This window comes from Microtus ochrogaster, unplaced genomic scaffold (assembly GCF_000317375.1).
Source record: "Microtus ochrogaster isolate Prairie Vole_2 unplaced genomic scaffold, MicOch1.0 UNK28, whole genome shotgun sequence".
Taxonomy (NCBI): domain Eukaryota; kingdom Metazoa; phylum Chordata; class Mammalia; order Rodentia; family Cricetidae; genus Microtus; species Microtus ochrogaster.
This window is the reverse complement of record NW_004949126.1, coordinates 1,981,092-1,992,390: the sequence shown is the minus strand read 5'-3', so window position 1 is coordinate 1,992,390 and position 11,299 is coordinate 1,981,092. Positions and strand designations below refer to the sequence as shown.

At 41.2% G+C, this 11,299-nt stretch overlaps 1 protein-coding gene across 1 annotated transcript in view; it reads left to right on the top strand.

Moving 5' to 3' along the window:
- Galntl6 (polypeptide N-acetylgalactosaminyltransferase like 6) overlaps positions 1-11,299 on the top strand; it is a 1,036,720-nt gene that overhangs the window by 923,012 nt on the left and 102,409 nt on the right. Inside the window, exon 7 of the mRNA XM_013354103.2 lies at positions 3,693-3,810. Within this exon, the coding sequence (XP_013209557.2) occupies positions 3,693-3,810 (118 nt within the window). The remainder of the gene's footprint in view (positions 1-3,692; positions 3,811-11,299) is intronic.

The following is an 11,299-nucleotide window of genomic DNA, read 5'->3' as shown; positions in this document are numbered from 1 at the left end:
TCTCTCTCTCTCTCTCTCTCTCTCTCTCTCTCTCTCTCTCTCTCTCTCTCCTTGCATGCTATCGGGGTCACAATAGTATGCTGTCCTCCTTTTACTGTTTTATGTCACATAGTTTTAAACAGTCTTCTCAAATCTTAATTTAAGACATGATTTATCACGTAAAAGTCCTTTTTGCATTTTAAATATCATTTGGTCCACAACTGAATTCTTGTGGAAATAATAATGGCTTTCTTAATTGCAAGAGCTCTGAGTCGTGGGCTAACTAAAAATATCTGTTTGTGAGTCTGAAAACCCTGAGGGCTGCCTTTCTGTTGACTGACTTGGCTTGACTGAGTCCTGAGGGAAGCTGTGTCGCTTCAGTTCTGATCAAATTCACACTGCAGCTCGCGTGTCCAGAAATGTCACTGTATCCACTGAAATGAAAGAGAGCCGAGAGCCAGTTCATTCCTGAGGGGTCAAATGGACATTTCCTGCACATTACTGCGCCTGAATTCTAAACCTTAGCATGTTTCAAAACATTTTTCTCCTGCATATATTTCTCAGTGTCTTGTACGCTTTCCTTGCTCTAACCCAGAAGGTTATGTAGCATGTGCTGAATTTGAAATCATGCTTCACATGCCTGAAAGTTTGAGAACTGAGGTAAAAGAGGACCCCAGAGAAAGCATGTTTCAATTACAACGTCACCATTTTTTTCTGAATATATGAAGATATATATTATATATATATAAGAATCAAGCCATGAAATAGAGAATGATAGATAGGATAGTTTGGCACCTTCTTATAGAGACACAATTTCAGAATATGTCCTAGTTTAGAAGGGACAGCCAGCCGCGTGCTGTCAAACATGCATCTACAAGCGAGACACAGAGTTTGTCACTGCTGCCAAGGAAAGAATGGTCCCAGGAAACGTTTACATGATAGCCTCAATAATTTAAAAGCGAACCAAATTTGGAGCATTAAAAAAAAATGCTGTAGAAACAGGAACCTATCTAGCCATATGTAAAAAGGAAAGCATATTTATTACGTGCCTCAATAAAGTTGGTAGGGAATAGAAAATTGACTTCCATTAAGTAAGCAGAATGGTCACATATTTCTATGGCCTGAAAATAAGGAATCTTCCTGGCCACTTAATTTTAGATGTCATCCCAGGGACGACACATGTTTTTAGTTGCAAAGCCCAGGGACTGACTTGTGACACTGTGAACAGTGCTTGTAAGCAGCAGTCACGTGCCACGTGGACACAGAGCCACAAGCCATGCCTACAGTGTGTTCACGTTCCCAAAACAAACAAAACGGAAAGGAGGCTCGGAAGAAATCAGGCAGGAAGCAGACAGGTTGGTGAGAAACTGTGAGGAATGGGACTAACAGGGAGTTCTGAGAGACCAGTTTTTACTTAAAATAAAAACAGAGCAGAAGAACATGCAGAAAATAGTTTAGTGCTCCTGCTTGTTTTCCGAGGAAGAAGACAGTATGGCTCACGGAACTCTTTACTGTTCAATAAAGCAGGAGGTCCCTACCTTAGTTCTTTTGGCTTTGGTGCAACATTGCCTGGAATCAACAACTTTGGGTCTGAAGTTTAATTCACCGTCTCGGGCCTACGGACTATTTAACCCAACAGAAAACAAAAGCGGTGCTCGTAACATTATTTCTGTGTTGTTTGTTCAGGTGTATATATTTCATGTGTTGTTTATGTATGTGTGTTATTGTTCATGATGGAATTTTACCATTGAAACATCTTCAAAGTATAATGACTTCAGAATACGAGCATTACAAGGTGAAGTATCACAGCAAGTAGAGAAATGTATAGCAGTACAGAAACTGGAGAAAGAGAAGGAGAAAGCTTCAGTTCCTCAAAAGAAGACAAATGAGAGACATAGAAACGCACTTGATACAAACAGAAAAAGTGGGTGGTCATAGGTTTAAATGTAACCACATCAATCCTGGTTTTTTAAGTATCTAAATGACCCAATTGAAAAGCAAGGTGCGTATATGCGCCACTTGTAAGAAATTCACTCTTTCAGGGAAACAGAAAGGAGAGGGTCTCTTGGAGACCAGGCTGACCTAAACTCATTACATAGCTGAGGAAGAGCATGAACTGATCCTTCTGCCTCCATCTCCCAAGTGCTGTGATTGGACATGTCACTTAGAATCCAGGCCTAGGCTTCACGCATGCTCACCTCCACCCGACCTACGAAGCTACATCAACAACTCAGAACCCTACGTTATGCATGAATACACAAACGGTTAGAAGGTTAAAAGACAGAAAAGGTTATAAATGCTAGAGTTGGAGAACACAAGGAAATGATTATAATAATGGCCCAGAATAGATGATAGAGCAAATAACATCAGCAGAAATAATAAAAGCCATTTCCTAGGTATAATGGGGCAATTCATCAAAAGCACAAAAAGTCCAAATATTTCTGCACTATTAACGAAGCTACAAAAACGTGGCATAAGAAAACTGATAGAACACCAAGAACAAATAAATATAGAATTACCCTCATAAATTTCAATACTCTCGATAATTGATGGCTCCATTCGAATTTAATTTATAAATGGATTAACCTAAAATATACTATTCAAATTGTTGATAAGATCATTTTTGAACAAGATTTTTGTGCTCGCAACAAAACTATTTATAATTAAATAATTAATTTCAGAATCATTTTTTCCCAATATCTCTAAAATTCGAAACTGCTAGGGACATATAACCCAGCAAAGGTCACAGCTATAGCGGTGTGGTCACTGGGAATTTGCACCCAGTAAATGCTACAACTTGATTTGCTCCAACTGCAATGATAAGTCCACTTTGAAATGATGTGTGCAGAAAACAGGGAAGGAACAGAATGGATTAAGGACACCTGATTGTAAAAATGCTATTTCTAAGAGAACACAAATGTTACATGAGATTCTGTATGTTCCCCCCCAACACTTTCCTGGGGAGAATAGATAAACCACTCTTCCATATCTTTGATCTTGCCAATCATATAAAAGCCTACACCTCAGAAATATTTTCCTTGGGCTAGAGAGAAGGGTCAGCAGTTCAGAGCCCATATTGCTCTTCCAGAGGACCAGAGTTCAATTCCCAGTAGAATTGTCAATGGGCTCAATACCACCTGTAATTCCAGTACCATGGGATCTAACCCCTCTTCTGGACACCCCCAAACTCCAGTACTCACGTGTATATATCCATACATAGATACACACACGTACTCAACATTCTGTTTTAAAATCTTATTTTTTCCTATATTCTTTTTCATTGCCTCTAAACAGGACATTATTGTAAGCAGACAGATGCATGTCAGAGACTACATTTTCACTACCATTTTGTCCAACAGTAAAAGATCTCTCTCGACTTAAGAAAAAGCCATAAGATTGAGTAATATTTCCCAATGTATCAGTCACTGATATTAATGTGTTTCTCTGTGACAAAAAGCAGATGGCCAAGTGTGATTCTGAAGGACCTTTGCTGTGTGAAAACCTGGATTGCAAAGTTTAATTTTCACACAGATTCTTTCCCCACCTCCACTTCAATAGGAAATGCAGTAGAAATTCTACATTTGCTTAGAGAGAGAACCGTGCTGAAAAAGAACACACCTTGACCATTAAATCAGATTATCAATTTCAAAACGAAATACTCCTGTCTTCGGTGTTCATCATCCGTTAAATATTGTCTATCTTGTGTCTCCCAGGTCTCCTGTTATGGCTGGAGGTCTCTTCGCAGTGGATCGAAAGTGGTTTTGGGAACTGGGTGGCTACGACCCAGGCTTAGAGATCTGGGGAGGCGAGCAGTATGAAATCTCTTTTAAGGTAAGACAGCCAGGCCGTCCTAACTCCATATTCACAGACAGTTCTGAGAGAGTGCATCGTTTGGCTTTGCGATCTGTGTTGTTAGTTGGAGCTACTCCTCCCAAGGGAACTGATGGAAGAGAAGCCACTTCCTCCCGATGTTATAGTGAGTCACAGCCACGCTCTGCGAAAAAAAGAAACCATTCAATTCCTGTTTATAGGTGAGCAGCTATTCCTACCTACCTCCTCTGCTCCCCTGGCAAAGGCATTTATCCTGGAGTGCTTGCAGTGTAATGGAAATAAGAGTAAAGCTGAGGAAGAGGAAGAGAAATCAAAGTTTTGCTTTTCATGTTCAAACAAGAGGGAGTAACTCAGATTTTGTTCTCAACCAGTTATTTCAAAATTCCAGGAATTGAAAACGAATTTAACTTTAAAATATCAATAACTAGGGGCTGGAGAGATGGCTCAGAGGTTAAGAACACTGATTGTTCTTCCAGAGGTCCTGAGTTCAAGTCCCAGCAACCACATGGTGGCTCACAACCATCTGTAATGAAATCTGGTGCCCTCTTCTGGCCTGCAGGCATACATGCAGACAGAACACTGTAAACAAAAATAAATAAATAAATCTTTTAAAAAAATGTCAATGACTAATTGGAGGCCGTTGTTAAATTTTATTTTATTTTGAGACAGGGTCTTGAGCCTAGTCAGCCTGAAACTATATAAGCCAGTCTGCAACTGTATAACCTCAAACCTACTGTAATCTACCTGCCCAGCCTTTGTCTTAACCCTTGTTTGTATAGAAGCAAAGGCTGACACTGCCGTAAGGAGATCTGCAACCTAAGCCAGCCTTGGTGACTACTTCCATTACAAAGTCCAGTCGGTAGTTCACGACCCTAGAGAAGCTAAGGAACAAGGTGAACCCTAAGAAAAACACACGTAGATCCACCTGGGAAGGAAAAATAGACAGATCGCTTGACAAAATTAAGAGCATGGGGGTTGGGGGAGTAGGGAGGGAGGAAAGGGAAGATGAGGGGAGAAGTGGAGTGGGGAGGAAAACCTGAGAGAGTGGATAGTTGAGATAGAAGAAGGACAGAGATGAAAAAATATAAATATATATAATAAAAATATATATAATATATATGAAATATATAAAAATATATTAAAAACAAAGTCCAACAAGTGCTCCTTGCAAAAAGAAGTATACCCTGAATCTAATGAAAGACAAACATAAGAATCCAGCTACAATATTCAGATATAAGAGTGATTTTGATGAGATTATAACACTAAGTATTAATAGAACATTTTGCTTTTCCTCAAGGAGTCAGAGAACAAATATTCTCAAAAGAAGCAGAGACGCCATCGTAGGCTTTGGGACAGCTAGAGTTTTCCCTCTCACCTTTAAATACCATTTTACTAAATTGGTGCATTTTTACCCATCCAAACATATAATTTTGCAGCTAAGATTATTGTTTGCGCTGTTTCAAGCCTTTGGATTTGCCAGTATCTTTGGGCAGTCACTGTACATCTCTGTTGTGGTAGAATAATTAGTGCAGAAATAATAATTCCACAGCAGCATGGCTACATTTTTTTGTGCTACAAGCCAAATGCTGAATGAATATTTTGTATTTGCTGATTCTAAAAGGTAATCTTAAGAGGGGTTATGTTATTCCATCATCTAGATGAAGAAACTGACGCGTGCAGATTTTCTTCGATTAGCTTTCTTTAGTTTTTTTTGTTTACTTGTTTATGTTTGGGGGTTTTGTTTGCTTGTTTGTTTTGTTTGAGCTTTTATTGATTCTTTGTGGTTTTCACATCGTGCATTCCTATCCCATGCATCTCCCTGTTTCTCATATCTGCCCTCTGTCCTTGCAACCTCCCCCTAAAACAAAACCAAATTTAAAAGAAAAAAAATAAATAAAAGAGAAGGTTCTTGTCACAGATGCTGTAGTGTGACCCGTTGAGTCACACCTGTCCCTTTAGGCCATTCCTCTCTACTTGCAAGTGTCCATTGCCAGGAGTCATAGGTCTGGTTCCAGGCCAGCTTCTGCTCCACCACTGATAATGGCTCTCACTGGCACTCTTCTGGGTTATCATGCTGTTGTTCTGTGTCATGGAGTTCCTGCTGTTTGGGATCCGTAGATTCGTCCCCTTCACCTGCTCCAACAGTTCATAGATTCGGTGGATGTTGGGGTGAACCAACTCATAGCCCTGGTTCTGGGCCTGGGTTGTAGCTGTTTGGTCAGCCTGCCAGCTTTCCCTTGTTATCACTACCCTGGTAAGCTCTCCAGCATTGCCTTGGCTAGCTCACCCAATACAACCTGAAGCAAGGAGCAGGGCCAGTTCTCCCGCCATCAGATCCAAGTCACCTACACATCCCACCAGGGCCAGTTCTATTCTTTTGCCCAGGCAAGATGCAGAACCTACTTTTCCTATTGCTGTAGGGGACTATGGGGAGCCGGGTATCTCTCCTGCTCTCAAGCCCTTAGAGCTGGCTCACCTGCATCCCTGACAACAGGGTCAGCTCTATTGTGCTCTCCAGGGCTGCAGGGCCTGCTCTTCTGTGTGCTGCAGCTGGTGAGGAGGGGCAGGGCTAATTCTCTCACTCTTGTGACCTGTTCTCCTGCCTGCCGGAGGTAGCCAGAGGCAGAGTGGGGAAGGGTAACTTTCCCTCACCGATGCCACTACATGGCAGACGAGGGGTTTCTTTATGTTTTAAAGATTAAATAGAGACTATGCTTTCAGGAAGCTATGATTTGGTAAAGATTAAATAATTATCCATTACCCACTTAGGGATCAACAGGTCAGCTTCGTTGGTAAGACTGCTACAAAGAGAAAGAAAGAAAGAAAGAGAGAGAGAGAGAGAGAGAGAGAGAGAGAGAGAGAGAGAGAGAGAGAAAGAAAGAAAGAAAGAAAAGAAAAACAAAGGAAAAGAAAAAGAAAATGACTACACTTGGAGCAGTGTAAATGGGAATGGCTCCAATTTGAAAACTTGGTCCCCAGATGGAGGAACTAATTGGAAAGGACTGAGCAATCCAGCCTTGGGTTTTTTATTTGTTTGGTTGTTTGGTTGTTTGGTTGGCTGGTTGGTTGGTTGGTTTTTGGTTTTTGGTTGTTTTTTTGTTTTTGTTTTTTGTTGTTGTTGTCCTTTTTGGTTTTTGTTTGTTTGATTGGTTGCTTGGTTGGTTGGTTGGTTGGTTGGTTGCTTGGTTGGTTGCTTGGTTGGTTGGTTGCTTGCTTGCTTGGTTGGTTGCTTGGTTGGTTGGTTGGTTGGTTGGTTGGTTGGTTGGGTTTTTCTTTTCAATTTATTTATTCATTTTATACCCTTACCACAATTTCTCCTCCCATTCCTTCCCACCCACCTCCCTTCCATCTCCCACCCACTCCTCCTTTGTTTCTGTTCAGAAAGGAGCAGGCCTCCCATGGATGTCAACAAAGCCTGGCATATCAAGTTGAGACAGGACTGACCTCCTCCCTTTGTATTAAACCTAGACAAGGCATCCAGTATTAGGAGTAGGTTCCCAAAAGCCAGCGAAAGCATTAGGGACAAGACCTGCTCCCACTGCTCTAAGAATCTATGTAGGCCAAGCTACATATATGTAACATATATGTAGAAGGCCTAGGTCTATCCCATACAGGTTCGCTAGCTGTTGGCCCACACCCTGAAGGTTCTTATGAGCCCAACTTAGTTGTTTCTGTGGGTTCTTTTATAATGTCCTTGGCCCCCACCCCCGACTCACACTATTCCTCCTTCATTTCTTCAACAGAATTCTTTACTCTCAGTCCAGTGCTTGGCTGTGGATCTCTGCACCTGTTTCCATCAGTTACTAGATGAAGGCTCTCTGATGACAACTGGAGTAGTCACCAATCTGATTACAAGAGAAGGCCAGTTCAGGCTCCATAACCACAATTGCTAGTATTCTTAGCTGGGGTCATCCTTGTAGATTCCTGGGAGTTTCCCTTGCACCAAATTTCTACCTGAACCTAAAATACCTCTCATACCAGTACATCTCTTTCAGTACTCTCCATCCACTCCACAGCCTGATCCTTCCTGACTCCATCCCTACTCTACCCAGGAGATCTCTTCTATCTTCCGTTCCAAGAGAAATGCATCCTCCTTGGGGCCTCCTTGTTATCTAGTCTCTCGGGGGGTTGTGGGGTATCTGGCCTTGCTGGAGAAGGTGTGTCAACTCACACCATTCCCAGTTGGCTCTCTGCCTTGTGCTTGCGGAGTAAATATAAACTTTCAGTTACAATTCCAGAGGCCCATCCGCCTGACTGATGCCATGCTCCACACCGTGACTCCCCGGAACTGTGAGCCCCAAATTAAATGCTTTCCTACATAAGTTACCTTGCTCATGGTGTTTCGTCTCTGCAATAGAAAAGTAACGAAGATAACATCCGATCCTTATCCACCCACATCCTTAACTTCATTGTCAGCATTGTAGCCTCGGAGTTCTCCCGTAGATGCAGTTGATGACCTGGAAGGCAGGTTAAAGAGCTGGATGCAGTGGTTGTACATGGGCAACCCCAGAACTCCTATGATGAGATAGAAGGAGAAAACAAGAACATTACTTAGTCGTTGCAGTCCAGCTGGCCTGCAATAAATACATAAATAAAGCATTTTAAGATAGAACACTATATTTGATCACTGTATTTATAAAAAACATTATATTGATCTATTTCTTATTTTTACCGGACCTGAAAGAGTACATTTATTTTTTTAGTTCAAGACATTTTTCTGATACTCTCTTAAGAGTTGAATGCTTAAAGTTTAAAATGTTGAGAGAATTTCTAATAAGAGATGTCCTTGGGTAGTGGGCTGGCTGACAAGCAAAATTGCTATTGAGAAACTTAAGACTCTGTGGATGACACTGTTGCGCTCCAAATCACAAAGGTACCTTTTCAAGCAAGCATAAACTGGCATCTCACTTCCATGTCACTTGTACCCGTCACATCTCTTCTGGGTCACCCAAGATTTTATTGCCCCATTTTCTATTTTTCAGTTGTCTGTCATTGAATAGGGTATAATTGGAATGCAGCCTTGTCGTCTTTGTCTAAAAACCATGGCAACCACATTGGGAATTCAGGACGAAGTTGCCCTAGTTTGTTTGGTTGGAATGATAGATTGTCTCATGACAGTTATGTCTTAGCAGGGCATCGTTTCAGGCAGGTGTCTTTATTCTTCTTGATCCTGTTTACTGACCTCGGGGTTCCTGTCCCTCCCTGTTAGTATTTATGAAGTAGGTAAACTTGATCGGGCTCTTGGGTAGAGTATGCATTGAAGCAAGAATCTGGGCAAAAGGAATCAGTCAAAGGCACTACATAAACTTAGCTCTGAGAGTCACAATAATAAAGAAAATATCAAAGATCTGATGTTTTGGACACATCCCATAAACTGTGGCTAATCTTCAGTGCCCAGTACTGTAAGATCCAACTGATGAGCGCTTCCGATCTGTGAAGCAAGGGTGGATGGGTGGAGCTTGCTTGTGGCATTTAACACCTTAATACAGAGATTACTCTAAGTTGCAACTTAAACATTAACATTTAAAACATTTTTGCCAGTGGTCGTTATCAGATCCCTACGCTGCATGCTTGCTCTTCAAAAAAATTACTTCACAGACGTTTCTGACAATTGGCAAATGAAAATATCCCAGAAAATATTGTTTCATATGAAGAACTGAGCTTTGGGTCAGACATCTCCCTAAATACCTTTTCTTAACTTTTCTAAAACCGTGACTCCGGCAGATGAGTAGATTTCATATCAGGGCAGTGTAACTTTTTAGGGGTTCTCTGAGGAAGGAAGTGAGCTGCCTGCTTTGCGCTCAGCATGTATCTTCCACATGTATCTGGACCCCTGTGAAGCTAAGACTCTTCGGCTGTTGGCTGTCTTTTAAATCATGCTAGGTCAGCCAGTTGCCAGGGAAAGAAGGCAGCATTTAGTCAGTCAGTTGACCAGCTGTTGGTGAGCGCCTTAGTCCCACTAGGCAAGGTTCCAGGAACTCAAGGTGTAGTTGCCACTGGACGTGATGGGGAGACAAAGGCAGGCGAGTGCTCTGGCGCAGAAGGTGGTCTGCATGTTTAAGTATCATCCCCCAGTGATGCTCCCATCTTAGGAGTGTTTGCTCCCCTGGCCTCACCACACTTTGCTGCTTCCCTCTTCCCGGTTCACGGTTCTGTAGTATTTCTTAAAGGGGCAATAGAGAATCAACCCTTAAGTAGGCCTGTGGGTTTGTGTAAAATTGTGGTTTCTACTTCAGCATAGTAGAGAGAGAAAATGTTCCTGGGATTTTTATAGAAATAAACAAATAAATGCATATAAATACTTCGGGTACATTCTATCACAAATAGTGATGAAGACACATCTGAGGGTTTTAAAGACAATATCCATCAATATCCCTTTAGCCTATTTCCCTCCCCAGCTTATGAAATCTCTCTATTCAACAAGCTGGGCCCCAAAACTTTTAACCATCCTCTTCTTCCTGTGGTGAGAATAACTACTATTTGGTCCCTTAACAAGAATAAGTAATGAGTTGGCACTTGGAGGTCACTGGATTTAATTCCTTATCCCCTGAACACTAGTGCAAGACTTAACAAAAGAAAAGAACATTCTCTACCTCATAATTGTTAAGACAAGTCATTATCTAGATAATATCAAACAAGGATTCAAAATTGGGTTTGTTCATAAAATGATTAACCTATTTTCTCTTAGCTGAAAAGGGTTGTTGTTTTTTTTTTTTTTTGAAAAACTACACGTCTTCCCATGTGCTATTTGTTAAATATGGGATTTGACCATTCTTCCGATGATTTAATGTAATGTAAAATTTTTATCGTTTTAAAACTTAATGGCTATTCAATAAAGATTAAGAATAATTAATAAGACTATTAATAAGTTAATAAGGGCAGAACAATCAGTTTTTTTTTAAAATAAAAACAGCATCTCACAGCATTCTTCCTGTACTCTGGGGCTCACGTTCTACCCTAACAACATGTGGCATGTACCTGTCATACCTGCTTTTCAGTTGCTTTCCATCACTGTGATAAAACACCATGACCAAAGGCAACTTGGAGAGGAATGAGTTTGTTTCACCTCACACTTCCAGATAACAGTCCCTCACTGAGGGAAACCGGGGCAGGAACCTGGAGGCAGAGACCACAGAGGAATACTGCTCACTGACTTGCTCCTCCTGGCTTGTTCAATTTGTCTCCTTATACCACTCGTGACTCGGGGCTGTCAATGTGAGCTGAGCTCTCCTCTATGGATCTTCAATCAAGAAAATGCCCCACAGCCTAACCTGGTGGGGGTATTTTCTCAGTTGAAGGACCTCTTCCCATTTGACTCTAGCTTGTAACAAAAACAAACAAAAAGAAACAAAAATAAAACAAAACAAAGCCCTAGCCAGGACCAGTATTCAGGAGGCTTAGATGGAAGAATTAATAATTGTGAGCTCTAGACTAGTCTGAGCAATGTTGTGAGATCCCAATTTAAAGATAAATAAATAACCAAGTACCG